Source organism: Nanorana parkeri, unplaced genomic scaffold, assembly GCF_000935625.1.
Source record: "Nanorana parkeri isolate BGI_ZX_2015 unplaced genomic scaffold, ASM93562v1 scaffold71, whole genome shotgun sequence".
In the NCBI taxonomy this organism is placed as follows: Eukaryota; Metazoa; Chordata; class Amphibia; order Anura; family Dicroglossidae; genus Nanorana; species Nanorana parkeri.
In genome coordinates this window covers 1,657,491-1,678,797 of record NW_017306339.1, presented here as the reverse complement: position 1 = coordinate 1,678,797, position 21,307 = coordinate 1,657,491, and the positions used below count along the sequence as shown (strand labels likewise).

The window sequence follows — 21,307 nt, the reverse complement described above, 5'->3', positions numbered from 1 at the left end:
GCCTCCACATTGGCCGCAGCACCAGCTCTGGAAATGCTGGTGACTGTGCACAGGAGTGAAGACCCAGCGCTAGATCCCAGAAGCAGAAGCCCTCTTTTTCAGGGTTCTCACATCTAGTATACTGATTTGTATTGAGACTTTAGTCCATCACGGCAGTGAGCTTAGAATAATGGCTACCTTACAACACACGCATGGGGAACAAAAGTATCCCTCCTCCAGATGGAAGGACAGTGTCAGCACCAATTCAGAGATGATTGGAGGATCTACAGCCGAGTGATACACAAATAAGATACATTTGTATTAATAGTTAAGGTACGTGAATGCATTTTTAAGATTCAACTCCTAAGTTTACTGTCATTTTAATATCTGGTATGAGTATAAGCACTGAAGAGAAGGGAAAATTCTTCCTCTCCCCTGAAGCAGCATAGTGCAAATTCCACTATGTGTAACTAACAAGTGCGTTTTCACCCCATCTACCAGCCCTTCCTTAACCTTTTACAGACTCTGTGCTATCCACTGATTTTACTTGGGAGGGGTAATGTGGCCAGAGCTCTGTACTGCTTGGGTCGCATCGCTCCCTCTCTTCAGTACTCAGAGGATGGGCATTGGGTGCGGGGGATGGCGTGTAAAAAAGTAAGATTTCTATACTTTGCAGAAGCCCTCGGCACATAACACCCTGCTTTTTAACCCCTTAAGGACCAAGGCCTTTTTTCCCCCATTTGTTTAACCCATGTTATAATTCCCATTTTAGGACTTAAAAATACTTAAAACTCCCAAACATTATATATTTTCTGAAAGCCAAGACCCTATAGAATAAAATGGCGGCAGTTGCAAATTTTTATGTTGCACGACATTAGCGCAACTTATTATGAAACCCAACAATTTAGTGAAAAATGCACTTAAGTTAAATTTAGTGCACCAAAACACTATATTAAACAATTTTTTTAAAATATAAAAGATGTTACAATGAGTAAATAGCTACCCCACATGCCCAGATTACAAATTGTGTGCATCCGTGAAACTGCGACCAAATTCAGTACCCCAAAAAGCCCCTCGCTGGGGCGGGGGACTTTAAAAACATTTTTTAAATAATTTTTACGTTTATTTTAAAGCAGTTGTTTTTTTACTTTACTTTAATTGTTATCACATGGGGGGGACTTACAAGCCACCCATGTGATAGCATATTGTCAGTGACAGGTGCTCTTTAAGGTGATACTGGGTCACCTTTACACTCTAAATAAGCTATTGAAGAGCAGATCGCACTTCAATAGCTCATTGCTGGGCTTCAGGAGCCCAGCACTAACAGCTATGGGACCGGAAGTGTTGCAATATGCGTCTCCCGATCCCATAGTATGGGGAGGAAATCAGATGTTCACCGATCTCCTCCCTAGCTTCCCGTTGACACCCGGCAAGCCGGTCCTAGGCCTGTAGGAGGGGCACAGGAAACATGGCGTGGGGGGCGGCCTGGTTACCGTATCGTAGAAGCGATCTGGCGGCATCTGAGCCGCCAGAGTCACTTCTACTGTAAAGCCAGCCGCCGGCTCTACAAGACCGAACAGACTCCCTGCGGCTCATGGGGTGTGAAAGGGTTAATGATAATCTACAAATCCCGTGCAGTGTATAAATTATCGTTTTTCCTGGAGTGCGGCTTTGAAAAGTTAACCCTTGCAGTGTGGCTACCTCCACACTGCATGGGTTAACTATGTGTTTTGATCTGCAGGTGAAAATAAAGAAGAAATACTCACTCGATCCTCGGTCCTGCAGCATTGGCTGCTCACGCCTCTCCTCCTCTGCTCCGGCTGTGGTATGTTCCTTGGCATAGACCTGTATTAGTTGCGATGATGCCAAGGCTCAATAGACCATCAGAGACAGAGTAAGAAAAGGCTGTGGGGACTGGTCCAGCAGTCGGGAGGGACCAAGGATCAGGTGAGTATTTCTCCTTTTGTTTTGTTCCATAGACAAAATGAGCGGTTCACCTTTGCAGTACGGGGATAGCCCCACTGCAGAGGTTAACTTTTTAAAATGTTGGAATTCCGTTTTCAGCATACAGTAAACATACATATGTCTTATGCTGTAATGTTAATAACACAGAACAATAACAAGAGATCGCATAACTAAAAGCAAAAGGCTGGAGAGTCCAGTGTGCCAGTGCCGACACTTTAAAATGAAGAAGAATATACTGTACATCCTTAGAGAAAAGGACTGGCAGTATATAAGTCGCAGAAATGGAAACTGGAAAGGAGAAATAAGGACATTATTATATATTATCATATTTACATGGAGCAATAACTGAATTCCACATCTACATGTCCTTTTCAGTCTCATAAATGTATATCCATTATTTATTATCTAGAACATTTATTGCACTGGATGGCTATGGGAAGGTCATTCTCTTATGCTTTACATATTTTTTTTTTATATATCTAGTTTTGTTATGTAATAAATATGTTACAGTAAATTATTATACAAGTAATATTAACAGTATTAGTCATCCTCCCCTACCTTCCATGAGTGTTCCTTTCCAGACTGAAAAACAGGGTTCACCGTACCTACAACACAAAGCTATGCAATAGAGTCAGAGCGCCATTTGTTAATGTTTTGCCACAATACACACAATAAAAATATTTGTCATTGTACCATGCACCTTCCATTCCCCGCCACTCGTGTGTTGGGTTTTTTTTTGTAGTAGAATACATGACAGTACATTTACGATTTAACTTGCAGAATTTCAAAGATTTTATCATTACAATTTGGCAATGAACAATTTTGAATCTGAAGTCTTTGGTGACCCCTAGTGAATAAAACAAGTATTTCAAGAGTCAAATCGGAAACTAAGGCTGGGTTCACACCTAGGCGTATTGAATATGCGCGTTTGTCGCGCGATTCGCGGTAAAAAAAGCGCGACAAACGCCCGTTTCCGATCCATTGGGATACTTGGCTGTATCCCAATGGAAACGCGAGACCAAAACGCCCCAAAGAAGTACATGTACTTCTTTGGGCGTAGGCCGTTTTGTATCGCGTTCGGACGGGCGGAAATACGGCAAGGTGTGAACCAGACCCATTGAATACAATGGGATTTAGATGTTTGAGCGTTTTGTAGAGCGTTCGTCGACCGTTGAACGCGCTACAAAACGTTCAGGTGTGAACCAGGCCTAAGGGTTAGTTCACAAAAGGGTGAAGAGTTTGGAGAAGGCAGGAGAAGTGACCAATCTAGGACAGTGGTTCTCAACCTTTCTAGGGCCGGGACCCCTTGGTAACATTTGCCAAGTTGTGGTGATCCCCAACGGTAAAATTTAGGGTTGACGCGGCTGCTGCAGCGACATCTGGTGGCGTGGCGGGAGAACTGACACTGCTGCGCTAGAAGAGGGCTGAGGAGGACTCTCACCTAGCACAGCAGAAATCACACAGCGACCCCACAGGTTGAGAACCACTGCTGTAACAGCTAAAATGGCGAACCATACAACACAAGCCGAGGGTGTCAGCTCTTATTATTAATAATAATGATAATAAAAGGTTTATGTTTTCTTTTAAGGCCGTGACACACTGCAGGCGAAGCAGCGCGAAGCGGTGGCGCGCTGCCTTTGCGAGCAGTGCGTCATGTAATTTTCTTCTGGGCACCTCAGCTGGCGAGAGCTCGCGGAGCTGAGCGTGCCGAGATGAACAATTTCAACTTCAGCCAATCGGCGTGACGGGATGCGACGTCTGGCCGGTTGTTAAGCACGAGCCGATTGGCTGAAGGTGCAGTCAATCATCTGACTGCACTCAGCTCACACACTGCATGCAAAGCTCCGTGCCGGATAGCTTTGCTTCGCTCGGCACGGCTTCGCGTGCAGTGTGTCACGGCCTTTAGAAAAAAAATACTATTATTTTGATTATTATTTTTGAAAAAAATTACTATTATTTTGATTATTATCTACATATAAAATCTACATATAGAAATGGGTGTCATTATTAATAATAACAATTAAAAAAGTTTTGAGTTTTCTGTTGAAAAAAAAATAAATAATAGTAATTTTATTTCAAAAGAAAACTCAAACTGTTTTTTAAAATTATTATATACAACCCATTTTTATAGGTAGATGATAAAAATAATAGTAGTCATTTTTTTTCTAAAATAATAATAAAAATAATAGTAATTACATTGCTGTGGGGAACGTTCATGCAACCGCGCGAGTCTGCGCGATCCGAACTGCTCCCTGCACTATTTTTGCCGCACTGATCAGTGCGGTTTCTATACAGGTTTCAATGGAACCGCGCTGATCGGCGCACTTTGGGGTGTTTTTAATTGCGTTTTAGCGCTGAAATGCAATTAAAAACTCACAAAACCGTAGATCAATACCCCAAAAACCTTAGAGCAATTATAATCCATATCCTCCTAGCGGCCAAACTTACAATAGCAAGACATTGGAAAAGCCCACAGGCAGCCAACTCATCTGAAACTATGCAGATAATACAACTACATTACACATACAAACGAGTGTTTGCGCATCGAAATAGCTCCACAGGGAGCTTTCAAAAGAAATGGCAGCCCTGGTGTCTGTGGTCTCGGCGAAACAGAGGTGACTCGCAATATTCTCTGATGTTATGTACAGTATGTGGCACCCCTTGGGCTCCTCCATGACGGAAATTGACATGCTTAATCAGCATAGTACCTGTACCTTTCCCTGTTTCTTTGTTGGTCCTAACCGGACTTTCTTAGTTTTTGAATACTCTCTATTCGTTTTGTATAACTGAAAATACCCAAATCAAAAAATGTATTGAAGTTAAAAACTCACAAAACCTCCCTTGCGAGATCAGCGCGGTAACCGCAACTGCCCTGGTGTGAATAGGTTCTTAGACTTTTTGTTTAATATAAGATAGAAAAAAACATAACAAGGTTAAAGCTTAAGTCATAAATTCCTCCTTTCGCTGCTCAAAAGTAGAACTGTGCCCCAATGCAACCTGACCCCGACCTCTTCTCAGTTATGCGTCTGTTTAGCGTGAAAATCAGACGCATTTTCAGTAATAAATCTGATGCTGTCCAGGAATCCAAATGCACCAGATGCAAATACACTGTAAACCTGACACAGAAATGTTACGTTTATTAAGGCAGCCTGATTTGTATGTTAAAGAAGAAATTTAAAAAACTTACCCTTGCAGGGGTAAAAAAGAGAACTATGGGGTAAGTGTTTTAGTGGGTAGTTCTCTTAAGGGTCACGGGAGGACATCTACTAACCTACTCCCGTGACCCATAGCTCAGTATATCGCAACCTACTGAGATCGCCGCAGCCGGGACAGATCCCGACAATGCTATCGAGATCCACCCAGCTGCATGAGTGACAACTGGCTCCGCCTATCTAGAGGCAGAGCCAGCTGTGCCCGCCCCCTCCCTCGTTCCTCCACTCAGCGCTGGAGGATCGGAGATCCCTGCGGGGAGCCGTGACTGGCAGTCACGGCTCTCTGTAGGGAGATGATTGAGAAGTGAGCGAGCTACGGTATGTGTTCGCTCACTTCCCAATCTATTGAGCCGATGTGTGAGTTTCATTGTGAGTTTCCACTCACCTCATAGTTCTCCTTTAGACCCTGTTCACATTGAGCGATTTATCACGCGGTAATTCCCGCGATATCGCGGCAAATTACCGCGCGATATCGCGCTCCAATGCAATCCAATGGGGCAAAGGGTCCTGCTGTCGCGGGTCGTGTGTCGCTACAGCAGGACCCTTTTTGGAGCGGATTTAGCCGCGATTCAAGCTTGCTCAATGCAAGCTTGAACGCGACATCGCGCGGCAAATCTCGCGATGTCGCACAATATGCAAATTGCGCGACAAACGCGCGATTTGCATATCGCGCAGTGGGAACGGGGCCTAAAGTGCAGGTTTTTGTCGAGGGGACTCAAATAAAGCTGATATACTCACCTGATTCTTGGTCCCACTGTGGTCAGCCATCATCTTCCCCCTCCACTTCGGCTCTGGAATACCCCTTAGCACCTCCACGTCTAATGCAGGTGGAGCTCGGGGAAGAAGTGGCTGTCTACCAGTCTGGAGGGACTGCGGATCAGTTAATTAAAGCAGCTTTATTTGATCCCCTCCCCTCTATGTCTCCCTCCTGAACATGGGCCGCTCTTTGCAGGAAGGACGCCGCGACCCACTGCAGAAGGTGTCGCGACCCACTTTTGGGTCGCGACCCATGAGTTGAGAACCACTGCCCTAGACCAAACGAGCACTTAACCCTTGCAGTGCGGGGGTAGCACTACTGCAAGGGTACGTTTTTTGTTTGCCCCGGAGTTCTTCTTTTAGCTGGCCATAGACCATTAGGATTTAGTTTAAAACAATTGGTTTTCAGTAGGTTTGTATGATTTTTTAACAGTTAATGGGGTCACAACGATGATTGTTTTCAACAGTAGTGATAAAAAAAAAAAAATCAAAGGAGCAGATTGGAAAAAATGTTCTTGAATGAACGAAACTCCAACAGTGAATGTGATTTCCATTCAGGAAACTCTATCTAATTTGAAATTGAATGTTAAAATCAAACAAAATTCCAAGTCTCTGATGGCATTATCGAATGTTCTGATGGCATTTTTTTGTATGTATCTACCAGGCATGGATAGCTTTAACTGTGTCGCTTATTTGCTTAACACATGTACCCCCATTATGTATATTGTAAACTCCATAGTTATATTGTAAAGCTCTGTGTAAACTGTTGGCACTATATAAATCCTGTATAATAATAAAAACGTAACTCATTATTCTCTTACTGTAACGCTCTTCTTTTCATCCCTGCCAAAAAACACCCCTCACCCATCTGATCAGCCTTGCTAGGAATACTCATCAATGCCCTCTCAATGCTAATCCTATTTGGTGAAATGTGTCACATGACTGTCATGTCATCAGCTGTCCTGAAAACCTCCAGGAAGTAAGCAGGTGGTATATAGAAGTCATGAGTGAATCCTTTCAGGCAGCACTGACCTCCAGGCAGACAGTAAGCCACGCCTACCAGTAGTGATCTGTGACTGTTTCCTGCCATTGCTGAAGCTGTTACACATGCAGTTAGTATAAAGAATTGCCTATCCATGTGCCGTGTGTACTCAGGGTTGTGTACAAATAACTTTGCCTGCTGGGAACCTGCAGCTACGCATTGCACTGAAGTACGTCCCACGTAGTACTGCTAGATCAGCCATGTGTACTGATAATAATGTCTGCTTTTATTGCCCTCAGATCTCGTCATCTGTTCTGACATACCAGTCAGTTTTTCTGGAGGACATTTTCGTCACTTCCTGTCCTAAGGTCACAGCAGGATGACAGAGAAAAACTGTTTTTCTATATACTTTAAAAGAGGAACTCCAGGAATCTAAAAAGTTAACCCTTGCATTGGAACTACCCCCACACTGCAAGGGTTAACTGCTTGTTTTGGTCTAGGGGCTGGATAAAAGAAGATTTACTCACCTGATCCTTGAAATGTTTCTATATGAAGACTAGATCATTTCTTTATATACTTTTTAAGTTTAAAGCTCCAGGCACAAAAACGTTCATTGAAACATTTTCCTCCATACCCACAACGAGTGTAAATCCACTTGTCTTTGCAAACCCAGTTATTACCTTGTAAACGTGGCAATTACATCATCACAAAGACCAGAGCTGCGGGAGGGACACAGCAGACTCCACCCACTACAGGCTACCTGCAGAAAACTACAGAAGGGGGGGGTGGATACAGAACCAGTCTTGCACAAGGAGAGAGAGCAGTAGTGGCCAGTCTTAATTACAGGAAGCAGAGGTGAGAGGCGGATACAAGACCAGTCACCCTGCACAAGGAGAGAGAGCAGTAGTGACCAGTCTTTATTACAGGAAGTAGAGGATGGGGGCGGATACAAGACCTGTCACCCTGCACAAGGAGAGAGAGCAGTAGTGACCGGTCCTTATTACAGGAAGTAGAGGATAGGGGTGGATACAAGACCTGTCACCCAGCACAAGGAGAGAGAGCAGTAGTGGCCAGTCTTAATTACAGGAAGCAGAGGTGAGAGGCGGATACAAGACCAGTCACCCTGGACAAGGAGAGAGAGCAGTAGTGGCCAGTCTTAATTACAGGAAGCAGAGGTGAGAGGCGGATACAAGACCAGTCACCCTGGACAAGGAGAGAGAGCAGTAGTGGCCAGTCTTAATTACAGGAAGCAGAGGTGAGAGGCGGATACAAGACCAGTCACCCTGGACAAGGAGAGAGAGCAGTAGTGGCCAGTCTTAATTACAGGAAGCAGAGGTGAGAGGCGGATACAAGACCAGTCACCCTGGACAAGGAGAGAGAGCAGTAGTGGCCAGTCTTAATTACAGGAAGCAGAGGTGAGAGGCGGATACAAGACCAGTCACCCTGGACAAGGAGAGAGAGCAGTAGTGGCCAGTCTTAATTACAGGAAGCAGAGGTGAGAGGCGGATACAAGACCAGTCACCCTGGACAAGGAGAGAGAGCAGTAGTGGCCAGTCTTAATTACAGGAAGCAGAGGTGAGAGGCGGATACAAGACCAGTCACCCTGGACAAGGAGAGAGAGCAGTAGTGGCCAGTCTTAATTACAGGAAGCAGAGGTGAGAGGCGGATACAAGACCAGTCACCCTGGACAAGGAGAGAGAGCAGTAGTGGCCAGTCTTAATTACAGGAAGCAGAGGTGAGAGGCGGATACAAGACCAGTCACCCTGGACAAGGAGAGAGAGCAGTAGTGACCAGTCTTTATTACAGGAAGTAGAGGAAAGGAGCAGATACAAGACCAGTCACCCAGCACAAGGAGAGAGAGCAGTAGTGGCCAGTCTTTATTACAGGAAGTAGAGGATGGGGGTGGATACAAGACCTGTCACCCAGCACAAGGAGAGAGAGCAGTAGTGACCAGTCTTTATTACAGGAAGTAGAGGATGGGGCGGATACAAGATCAGTCAAAAGAAAAATTGAGGCGGTTGCAAACACTATCCAGTGAGCTAACCGAAAGGAGTTACTTCAGACCATATATAGAAAAAAATAGAAATCCATTTATGTAAACATGTATAAATGATGCATGAGTGAATATTGCACCGTATCCCCACACCACTTTAAAACTGACAACATTGTCATATCATTCACGTGCAAGCATTCACTCCTGAGGGGTTATCTCTAGAACCACCACCTGGGCTATTTTTAACACATCTATGGATTAGTTCTCTTATGTATATAATTTGTTGCTGCCCAACATGTCCCAGTAGTTCAGTTCAAGACGGATTCATTCGTAATGCGTGAATTACCCACAGGCTGACAGCCAATGTATTGTGGGAGCTATGCATAAGTAAGGAAAAGGTCATGAACTGTTTCGTGGGGTGCCCATATCCAGCTTCCAGAAAGTCCGTTTTAACAGCCACTTGATCGCAATTTCCAATAAAAATCTATTCTTTGTAGTTAAGGAACGCCAATGCCGTCCCTTCCGTCTTATATTTTATAAATGTCGCTCTCTTGTCCTTGACGTGTTGTTTTACAGTTTTATTAAACCATATTGGTTTAGTCTTTGATCTTTTATTTTTGCTCCCTAAAGGTATCCACATGTATGGTTCAGAGGAAAGCCCATTTCTTTCCTTTCTCTTTTGGTATCGTTAGACTTCAACATGTAGGAACCATAAGTTGATCCACTGAGCGCTTCTGTTTGAATTAAAGAGCCATCACCGATATACAAGATGTGTATCTTGTATATTGACGGATGCCGGCATCGGCCGGAGTACACAGCGGGGATCGTGGACAAGGTAAGTAACACGTTGTGTAATCCCGAGTGTGGCTCGGGGTTACCGCTTTTGGTAATAAAAATTAACCCCGAGCCACACTCGGGATTACACCCAGGGAGGTTAAAGTAGTATACAGACCGTCGCCTCAGAGGAAGTCAATAGTGACGAAATGCATCAGGTGGGCGGATATATGCAAGCATTGCAATCATAGAGACAGGAGCTCCATTGGACACAATCCATGTGCAATTGTCTTATTTTAATTGTAAGTGCATTTTAATCGTTTTAAATAAATGTATTCTGACATATTACACTATGGGAAGCCTTTACGCCTTTTTTTTCTCTCTCTGTGCACAAGAGAAGGTGGAAGATGGAGGAATAGTGTTACACGATTTTGGAAAGATGAGCCAGAGTTGGGAGGAACATACCCCAATTTATTGTCGGATTAAAAACAAAGGAGAGGATTTGGTTCTATATATATATCAACAAAGCGCTAATAGTTCATCTGAAATATGGTGTGCAATAGGAGTCGGTGAGTGCGGCCAGATCTTATCTTTGAGCACGGTGGAGACTGAAGAGCACCGATTCACTAGTTGTTTATGCATTCACAGATGTGGTGTTGGTTAGGGTTATAAAAGATGGAAGATATATCATCACATATTTCAAGGACTTTATTATATCAAGAAGGAATGGACTTCACATATGGTTATGTAGATTATGTGGGAGTTGTACATCACTTGTGAGATTTAACATATTATTTTTTATATATTTTATGAGATGTACTAGCACATTTATTTATTTTTTTCTACGTTTATTATGGTTTATAGGGTCTAGACCAGTGGTGGCGAACCTTGGCACTCCAGCTGTGCCAAAACTACAAATCCCAATATGCATCTGCCTCTGGGAGTTGTTTGTGGCTGTCAGAGCCTTGCAATGCCTCATGGGACTTGTAGTTCCAAAACAGCTGGAGTGCCAAGGTTCGCCACCACTGGCCTAGACCATTAGACCTAGAGCTTTTTCTTACTATCATCAGCACAGGCATTGTCCAACATAGGTGTTGTGTATGACACAAAATTGTTTATCACTTTGTGACAATTTCACATTTCACACTATTTTTCTCACATTTTAGGAATACTATTTGGGTTTGTGAAGCGCAGTGCCATTTACTTTTTTGCTAAAGTAGTAGCAAGGTCTGGGCGGTTTTTATCTTAATGTATTCTCTGCATTAGGGTAAAAACGGCCCAGCACCTTTTTTCTACCCCAGCCCCCCCACACTTACCTGTCAGCTGTGTTCGTCCCCGCCGCTGGTCCCGAAGCGATCCCGTTCCCCGAACTTCCGGGTTGCGGGGAGAGGATACTGATGGCAGAGGAGCCAAGAGATTTGCATCCAAGCCCTGCCTTCTCCTTCCTCTGTCCCCATAGTTCTCCTTTTAAGCTTTCAGCGTCAAAGCGCCCAGGTGTGAACAGGGACTAATGTTTGGCTGCGGGTGATCGTACTGCGGGTGGGGGGCGTGGTTGTGGTGCTATTGCGCCAGGATCTGCACTGCGCCTGGGAGCACACACCAGCAGCTGTGTGTTCCAGTGCAGCCGCTGGTGGGAATGCAGATTAACTGGTGGACCGTGGTGCAGACACACACTGACTGACTGTTCTGTCCAAACCATGATTCAGATGTCAATGAGAACTTTTTTCACTGGACCTCCTTGAATTTGATGTCATTAGCCCTAGTGTAAATCATACCAAAATCAGGGACAACGGAGGAGGCAAGAATGACAGTTCCAAATGAAAGTTGTGAAGAGATACACAGAGGAGAACAGGCTTTGTTTATTTTGACATATGTATGCACACGCAACTCGCTGAACGAAATCAATAAAATACATCTCTTTACCCCTATCATAGTACCAGTTGGAGTCTATGGTATTGGGCTGATCATAGCTGAGATCCTCTCTATGGTAACACCATCTCTGTGCCACCCTCTGTATGATCGGCTCTCCCTTCCCGGAACTTTCGCTAGAACACCGACATAGACCGGGGCTGATGACGTCACTCTGACGTGTTTGACACGTAAAGGCGTTGTGTGTGAGAGGGCGGGATTACCTTGCCTTACGTCTGCCTGTAAGGCAGCGCTGCTGGGAAAGGTTGCTGCTATCTGTAAGCCTTAACTGCCATCTAACATCTTCCCTCTTCCTTGTCATGATCATGGCTGCCTGCGCTGAAGAACCCTTTCCCTTCCACGGCCTGCTCCCCAAGAAGGAGACCGGTGCAGCCTCCTTCCTGACTCGGTACCCACACCACGACGGCCGCGGGGTGCTCATTGCTGTGCTGGACACCGGGGTGGACCCAGGGGCTCCGGGGATGCAGGTATTTCAGTCATTGTTCCAGGAAGTGGATGAGGGTCACACATGATCATTGTGTAGTAGTAGCTGGCCTAGACCTCTTCTCATCAGCTGTGTACCTGCTACATGTGGCCATTGGAGGAAGTGATCAGCACAGACATTACTACACGCTGATCCTTACTGTGCTTGGCCAACATTATTATTCTATCCTGCTTCCACTTTCACTATTATGTCAGAGCCCTATCATTATATAATCCCGTACACACAGATCCAAATATAAATAATCGCATAGAAATCCACACTGATGTTCTACAGACACATCCACCATTCCTTCAAACTCCACTCCAGGATCACAAATGTTTATTTAAATGTATTCCTCAATAGCCACAAATGCTAGAAATCCACTGTGTGTGCCATATGCCTTTGCATACCCAGATTGTACAATGACAGCCTGTAGTGCAGAGGAGGGCAACGCTGACCCTCCAGCTGTTCTTTAACTACAAATCCCAACATGCTTCTGGGAGCCATACCTGAATCTGGCAGTCTTGCAGTGCCTCATGGGATTTGTAGTTCACAACTGACTGCTGGAGGGCTGGAGTTGCCTATCCCTGACGTAGAGAGAGCAGAGTTGTGGGATGGATCCAGCAACTCCACCCACTACAGAATATGGCAGGGGGCGGATGCAAGACCTGTCACCCTGCACGGAAACAGAGCAGCAGTGACTGGTCTTTATTACAGGAAGCGCCTACACAAAGGTAAAGTTTCACACTGGATTACTGCACTGGTCTGAAAGAAATACACAAAGCGTGGAAGGCTCAAGTAAAGCTGGCCATACACCTTACAATTATCTGCAGATTTTCTGTGCACCTTTTTAGAATACACGTGACTCTATTTTTAGACAATATTTGCTTATCCCGGAGCTCATCTTTCAGTAAACTATTGCATCTAAAAAAAACTACCAAGCAGATGGCCAGCCTTCCAGTGGAGACCCAGTAAGTGCCTACAACTATTGAAAATACCCCTTTGGCACCACCCTTCATTGTCTGCGCAGCAGAAATCTTAAGGTAGGTCATACACACATCAAATGTTGGCTGTTTCTTGCTGAATTGGCTGATATTTGATCCATGTGTGGCCCTGCCGATGCCACTCCCTGCAACAGTCTATTTTTCAAATGATGTTTGCGGAAGTCGGGTTTAAATTTGTCATTCTAACTGACTGTAGTCAATCAGTACTCACTGCTTGGATGTTCTGACAGCTATAGGAGCGGCTGTCACATCCACAACTCTGACCCTGGCTATATTTCAAACCTGGTCTCAAAGTATTACCCCAAGACCTCCTGCTTTCCAGCTCCCTTGTCAACTCCTCCCATGCTCGCCTCCAGGACTTCTGTAGAGTCTCTCCCATCCTCTGGAACTCTTTACCCCAACCTCTACCGTCTGTTGCCCACCTTGACTGCCTTTAGGCATTCCCTAAAAACTCCTCTTCAGGGAAGCCTTTCCCACCTCAACCTAACGACTGAACCATCACATTCTCAAACAATCGTTGCACACACAGCTCCCTCCTCATGTATCACTGGCCCCTCCCTTTTTAGATTGTAAGCCCTCAGGGGCAGGGCCCTCCTTACCATCTTGAATTGTATTGTGATTGTAATGTCTTCCTTATATTGTTAAGCGCTGCTCAAATTGTTGGCGCTATATAAATCCTGTATTATAATAATAGCCTGGCAGTGGAGATTCCTCCATCCATGCTATTTAGTGTAGACAGATAAATCAAAGCATAAAGTATATGACTGGTCAAATATTAGATGATTTCATGAATGCTATACAGCCTTGTACATGAGTTTGGAGCAAATACTATTCATGTAACCTTGATACTCTCACTTTCAACCACCCTCTTTTTGAATCCCCCTGCATATCTGTTGAGCTGCATCTTTCTGTACAACACGGCACATGTATGTGCATTTTTGCTGCATCCACATTGGCACCCCAATGCACATGTACAGTAGCTTACAGCAACACACACTGGGCCAGATGACCTATTGATGGTGTGCCAGATATTTGTTTTTAAAGGAGAACTATGGGGTTAAGGCTTTTCCCCATAGTTCTCCTAAGGATAACGGGAGGACACAAACTAGCGTCCTCCCGTTACCCTAAGCTCAGTATACCGCGAGCTACAGCTCGCGGTATACTGAGATGCCATGAAAAGCACTCGCCTCATAGTTCACCTTTATGTGCCAAATTATTCTTCAAGTAAAATGTAGAAAAATAAATATCCCAAAGTGTGTCAAGTCACACACACATTTTTTATAAAATGAGTTTGTCACTATTTGTATTGTGCCAAGAGAATGATGACGCAAGATAGTTAAGATGCACATAAAAACATATACGCACTGCAATATAATAGTTTGGCATGCAGTTCATCAAAATAAGATGTGTTGTGGAACAATTTGCATTCCTTCACAACCGCCAACCTTAGTTCATCTGGCCCTTAGTGTCTATTGTGGTGAAAATGTGTGTTACCTCTGGTAAAGCAGTGCGCCATTGCTGATGAAAATGTGTGCGTTAAGGAAGGGGCCCTTGGATGTGGACCTCTAATAAGTCTGGTTGCCGCTTCTATGATATTACATTTCATGCCGTCAGTCACTAGTCCATATATTTTTATTATTTTTTTTTTTTTAGGCTACCGCACCATTCATATTACGGTAGTTACCTGTGATGGTGTGTATGTCATATCATCCAGGCTGCTTGATTTATGACAATCCTCCCTTCATGCCTCTGGATACACCCCAGAGTGATTATATTCCTGTGCTCTAAATAACACCAGAAACTATTGGTATAATAGAGTTTCACTGCTCACCCGTCTCTTCCTGTCCCCCTGTTTACCGCACCGCATGGCTGCTGGGGTGCGTGTGCCCAGACAGTGTAAAGTGCTCAATCAAGACACATTGCACTGTTTTTGTTGAACTTTATTGAAATGTCGCTAGTGGCATTTCATTAAGTTCTATGGGCACACTGCGGCTGTACCACGTCTTACTGCGGTGCACTTAGAAGAAGGAAAAAGACTGCATGCTGTATTTTTTTTTAATTTTTTTATTTAAATGCTGCCCGTCCTGTGCCCACCTGTGACAAGGCAAATTATGTAAATGGGTCCTGAGTGAAGAAGAGGGCAAGAGGTTGCGTTCCAGCAGCAAAAGTGTCTTGTGTTAACCCTCAGAGCACCGGAGTATAGTCGCTCTGGGTTGTATCTGGCTACATGAAGAGGGGCTTTTATCACCAAGCGGCAGCCTGGGTGAGGTGGGATACACACCATTACAGGTGTCTAATGTGATTGGTGCTGTATACTAAAATAAACCTAAACTTCAGCTTTAGTTAATGGAGAAGACTTGGTGGAAGTGAAGCCTTTACATTGTAAAGTCTGACGTTACATTGTAGCGAGATCTTGATAATTAAGAATCTGTACACAACATTCTAATGTAGTCTTATTCTCTGTCAGAGCTACTTCCTAGTTTAATTAACAAGTTAAAGGAGAACTATGAGGTGAGTGCTTTTCACTCACCTCATAGTTCTAGCCGACCTGTGACAATGAGACTGTCACAGGTCGGCTCAGTAGATCGGGAAGTGAGCCTGTCACAGCTCTCTGCCGTGACAGGGGAGGGGCGGGATTCCCCCCTCCCCGATCCATCCGGTAAACAAAGCTAGCAGGGTCTTGTCCTGTATTAAGAAGGGGATTATTGCAGAGACAAGTCTATAATTGGGCCACTTTATAGATCATTGGTTCGGCCTCATCTGGAGTACGCGGTCCAGTTTTGGTCGCCAGTACTAAGAAAAGATGTCCTTGAGTTGGAAAAAGTCCAGCGGAGGGCAACCAAACTAATTAGGGGTATCGAGGACCAAAGCTATGAGACAAGGCTACTGAATTTAAACATGTTCACGTTGGAAGTAAGGAGATTAAGGGGGGATATGATTTTCATGTACACGATGTTCAATGGTGACAGCAACATTGGCAACAAACTCTAAGTTTAACTCCATTACGAAGACTAGAGGCCACCACCTAAAATTGGTGAAGAAAAAATTCCAGCACAAGGGGCGAAGGGGGTTCTTCACAGTAAGATCGGTTAGAGTCTGGAACTCACTGCCACCGGCGGTGATTTCAGATAAGAGTGTGGAATTGTTCAAGAAACTTTTGGACGATTTCCTGAGGGACCGTAATATTCAGGGATACAAGTATTCCTAAAGTGTACCTATATGGGTTGGACTTGATGGACTTATGTCTTTCTTCAACCCCAAATACTATGTAACTATATCTGAATTAACATTTCTTCAAAGGGGACCAGCAGCAGTGGGTCATGTATAGTAATCCAGCAGTAATCAATCCCTTTAAAGGTTGCTAATGCTTTTTCTTTTTCCCCATAGCAAACCACAGATGGGAAACCCAAGATTATTGACATCATTGATACAACTGGAAGTGGCGACGTGTGCACCAGTACTGTAGTTGAACCACAAGATGGTGTTGTAGCTGGCCTTTCTGGAAGGACTTTAAAGGTATGGCCCGGTGGTACTTGTCTTAGATGGTGTACACATGCAAATATTGGTCGGTTATTACATAATATATCCAGCTCAAGTTTGACCTCTTACCTTTTCTTTGTATTATCAGGTTTTATTTTTCTGTATGATTGATGCATTTCAGATACTGCAGTATGTGGCATTATTCACTCCTAAAGCTCAGTTTAGCAAAGCATATTCCTATCCGAAATATATATAACCAGCTTACATTCAGGAAGTGTGTTTTCTTCTGTTGTGGTAATGGGTGGTTCTGTGCACGCTGCATCCTGATTAATACAACTCGGACACTACCTGGCTTTTAGACAGGGCCAGACAGCATTGATTTTTTTTTTAATCTTGGCTGCTTCTCTCCGTAAACATTGATCGTGCTGCATTCACTGAACATGTTTAGCTTAGAATGTGCAGAACTGAGATGCTTTCAGCAAATGCAATGAAGATAATGCATACAGTTAGCTGTGGGCAGCACAGACATCAGTGATGCCTTATCCTGACTCAGAACTGTCCTGTTTTAATTTGGAAGCTCCCTGAATAGAGGCGAATACTGCATCTATTGTAGAACAGTGTTGATAAATCTATTCATAGCTGACATTTGTTGATACCACACTTTTGGCATTAGATAAATGTCATCATATGCAGCAGTAGTAAACGTTTTGATTTGTTTGATTTAAAGCTGCAACTAATGATGATTTTCATAATCGGTTAGTTGGCCGATTGATTTTTTTCGATTAATCGGATAAAAAAATACCATACTTTATGTAAAAATAAAATACACTAATGCAGTGTAAGAAACATAAAGTGTACTTCAGGATAAAGCTGCATGCATAGTTTTTTGCAATCGCACTGGAACACACAGCATTGCGGTACCGTGCGTTCCAGTGCGGGTAATCACACTGTGGGTGGGAGGCGCGTTTGGGGTGCTGTTGAAATGAATGGCACTACAACGCACCTCCCGCCGCAGAATTTGTCAGGCCGAAACCAAAAATGACACTTCCCCCCACAGTTTATAATTTATTTATTTTAATAATTGTATCGTAAGCACATGGCGCTTGAATAGCTTCAGCCAAGAATTGACAGCGGCCAGTGGCAAGATTCCGCAGATGGCAGCTGAATGTAAATACAGCAGGTAGTGGGCTGGTGCAATAGCCAGCCTGCTATTGACTATTTCAAATTGCAATTCTACCTGCCCACTTCTTGCTGTGCCCTCTACCCAGCATGAAGGACAGAGCTAGGGGATTCAGCCAACTAACTGATAATGAGAATAGCTAACAACTTTTCTCATTATCAATTATTATCGATTAGTTGTTTGCTGCCTTAGTTTGATTGATTTTTATTTTTTGTTAATTCTTTATTTAAGGTTTAACACAGTTACATATATAGTTTTACAAGAGTGTCTTACCAGTCCTAGCTGGGTGTAAGACCCAAAAGACAAAGGGTAAGAGGGCACACGTGTAATCAGCATATCCGACATTGCACATCCCATCCAGCATACTGATAAGCCTTTATTTGTGTGTGGTTCTCGAGAAAAATCTGGGGAAACATCCCTGTCGCATACCATATAGATGATAACTTGTACATGTGCTAATTCAAGCTTTACGTAGGTGCAAGAGAATCATCACTTGTAAGCATCAGAGGAAGGACCATTGAAATGAATGTGAGGGGAGAGATGGCTAGGGCCACAGCTATACAGACCTACCATCCCATAACCCGTTCCTGAACTTTACAATGTAGGGGTTAATCTGTACTGATCTTTCTATGAATTTCTTGGTAGGATCAGTGGTGTCTGCATATCCTGATAACTTATTATCCCTTGCTAATCTACTTCTCAACCATAGTTACTATTATAATGCCACTGTGTAATGTTCCATGTGGAAAATTTGTATTTTTTTTTTTTTTGTGGCTGCTGCAAAGCTGATTGCTAGTCATCTTTTTCCATCTTTTGTAGATCCCCACAAGCTGGAGAAATCCTTCAGACAGATATCACATTGGTGTAAAAAATGGTTTTGACTTTTATCCAAAGGCACTCAAAGAGCGACTACAGGTAATGTAAAATATATTATGTGCAATTTCGACCAGCAAAGATGGTTCTTAAGCCACATCTGTTGTTGGTTTTTTTTTTGTATATTCTTTGTTAGACGGCATTTATAAATTTTTCAAACATAATTTTTCCACTGTCACGTGGCTCATGTAACCCAGTGTGTGAATTTTAGGAGTAGCTCGGGGAAGGTGGATGTTGGGATGCTAATGAGGTGTAGGCTTCATCAAGGTGGGGAGAAAAAAGGTAAAGCGTAGAACGTGAATAGAGAGAGACACTAGGGAGAGTAAGACAAATGAGGCCAAGGTGGGAATGGAAAGGATGGGGGAAGGAGTAGGGTTCTTGTCGTCCATCCACGGTCAACTACCTGAGTGCAGCGCTGTATTAGAAGTAGGTCGATTTATTGGCCGCCAGAGAGCTGTGTACTTAGTAGTAGAAGAGAAGTTGTTCCAATAAAACCAGGTCTGCCGAACGTGTCATGCATTCCCCTGCTGGAGGAAGTAAGGTGTTGTGGGTGGGGCATGTGGTTGATTTCAGCTTGCAGCTCCAGTATAGGCAGAGGAAACCTTGATCAAAACCGAAAAAAAACACAAAGCAGAGCACATCAACCTAGTGCATTACTAGACACAAGCAAAATAATGGCATGAGAGATGCACTCAAAATATAAATAGTATGTTAGAACTTAGCAGTTTGAGCAACGAAACTCCATTCAGCGCCAACAGTCACTTATGCAGGCAGACATCAGTTTTACTCCAGGAATGTTAGTGGAAAGTGGTCACGTGGAGGTGCTAGCAAGATGCATAAGCACAAAACGGGAGGGCCGGTGGGGGGGGGTACAAATCGTGCAGTTATCATAAGACTTTTAATTAAACCATTTTTCAAATGCATTCACATGCCAAGGAAGACACTGAAGTGGTGTACAAAAATGCCCCAGCGGTGTAATGGCCTCCTTCAGATGGCCAGCGATCCAGAGCTGTGATGGGGACATATAGTGTGTCCAGCACTAATCCTCTGTGGGGAAGCCAAGCAGGGAAGCTGTGTGTAAAAAGCCTGCTGAGTGAAGATGTGTAACTGCAAATTCTGCTTTTGGGGTAGGGGTGGCAGGGCTGTGCGTTGCGTCTGTGTCAACGCACTTTGAGGATGGTCCTCTTTTTTTCAAGCCTTAAAAAAATAGGACCAACCTCGAAATGTGCTCACTTCTTTGATTTTGGCAGCTAGAGTGAAGGAAAGGTGAGTATGTATTTAGGCACAGGTTTATTTTAAGCAGCTGGTGTCTTATGTCTATTTACTGTAAAACTGACACTTATTAGAACACTTTTACATTCCCCATAACAGATATTCAATGTTCAGCACTGTTTATTGTGGAACGTTGTTACACTGACTTTGTTTTCTTACTGTTCTAGAAAGAGCGAAAGGAGAAGTTGTGGGATCCCACCCACCGAGCCGTACTAGCGGAGGCATGCAGGAAGCAGGAGGAGATTGATGCAAACTCTAGCGTTCAAACCCAGGTTAGAAACCTCTAAGATGTGGTAATATGTTGTAGTGTCTTAGAGCAGTTTGGTCTAGGCACATCCCAATGTGACTAAACTATTAATGTAAATAAGCAGCCGCATTAGTTTATGCAAGATGTTTCTGCAAAACAGATGCAGCTTTATTTTGAAGCAAGCTTCTAACAGTCTAGCCTCCATTGTGCAGCAATCTACACTAAAATCCCCGCTATAGTTGCTCACTAATCTCAGTAGCCTAGCTGCAGTCAGCTCTGATGATTGCTGCCTCTTGTCAGAAGTTGTCTTTAGCGATGGCCATGTTAATGTACTAAGGCCTCAGACTTGTATAGACGGAGGTTTAACATATACAATGCCTAATGGGATTTGTACCTTTACCACAACTGAAACATTGAAGTTTGCCTACCCCAGCTATAAATTTTCTAATTATTGTGGTGGCACACACCAAAGGATTTCCACAATCACCTCTTGGGTTATGATGGGGATCAGTGAATCTAGAATTAAAGTGCCACACCATGATATTTAAGTCCATATACAAGTTATTTCATTGAAAGACTGTTTACAAATCTTACACATTTTGGGGGTACAGCTTGGACCCCTGCCTCAGGACTTATGAAAATGAAACGATGTATGCAGATATAGTAATAAGTGTATTGTTTTCGTTTTTAACACTAGGTTTTACAATTTTTGCTGCTAAAACCAGCTGCTGACGGATGCTGTGAAAAACCCAGAATATTGTTAAAACACCCAACAATACACTTAGTCCTAAGTCTGCATATATTGTTTCATTTTCTTAAGCCCCGATTAAGGAGTAGACCTGTAGCCCCAGAAACCTGTTTGCCTATGTTGAAATAAATGTGTATTTGGGGTCATTACCACCTACTGGAAGTCCACCAACCCTCACTCAAAAACTGGTAGTCCAAAATGAATCAAATGGCAGAAATGGAGGAATTGATCCATATTTCCAATGACGGTTTATTGCAATACACACCCACATGTGCTTGTTGCTACACTTTAAACCTACCTGTCTACACCCTGCTAATGACCAACCCTGCTCCCTGACTTGGCCAACGATAATGAAGACCCTTCCCGGTAGACTCGCCACCTTCTTTCTGGCCTACCCCTGAAATATTTTGAGAAGTTAAAGCTGGAAATCATATTTTTTGCCATGAGAGC

The 21,307-nt window shown here is 43.7% G+C and overlaps 1 protein-coding gene across 2 annotated transcripts in view; it reads left to right on the top strand.

Annotated features, from left to right (window-relative positions):
• The first annotated feature begins 11,788 nt into the window (after window positions 1-11,788).
• TPP2 (tripeptidyl peptidase 2) overlaps window positions 11,789-21,307 on the top strand; it is a 55,439-nt gene continuing 45,920 nt past the window's right edge. For both annotated transcript variants that reach the window (XM_018576617.1, XM_018576616.1), the window contains exons 1-4: window positions 11,789-12,057; window positions 16,445-16,573; window positions 18,537-18,632; window positions 20,030-20,134. In XM_018576617.1, the coding sequence (XP_018432119.1) occupies window positions 11,890-12,057; window positions 16,445-16,573; window positions 18,537-18,632; window positions 20,030-20,134 (498 nt within the window). In that variant the 5' untranslated portion in view covers window positions 11,789-11,889. The remainder of the gene's footprint in view (window positions 12,058-16,444; window positions 16,574-18,536; window positions 18,633-20,029; window positions 20,135-21,307) is intronic.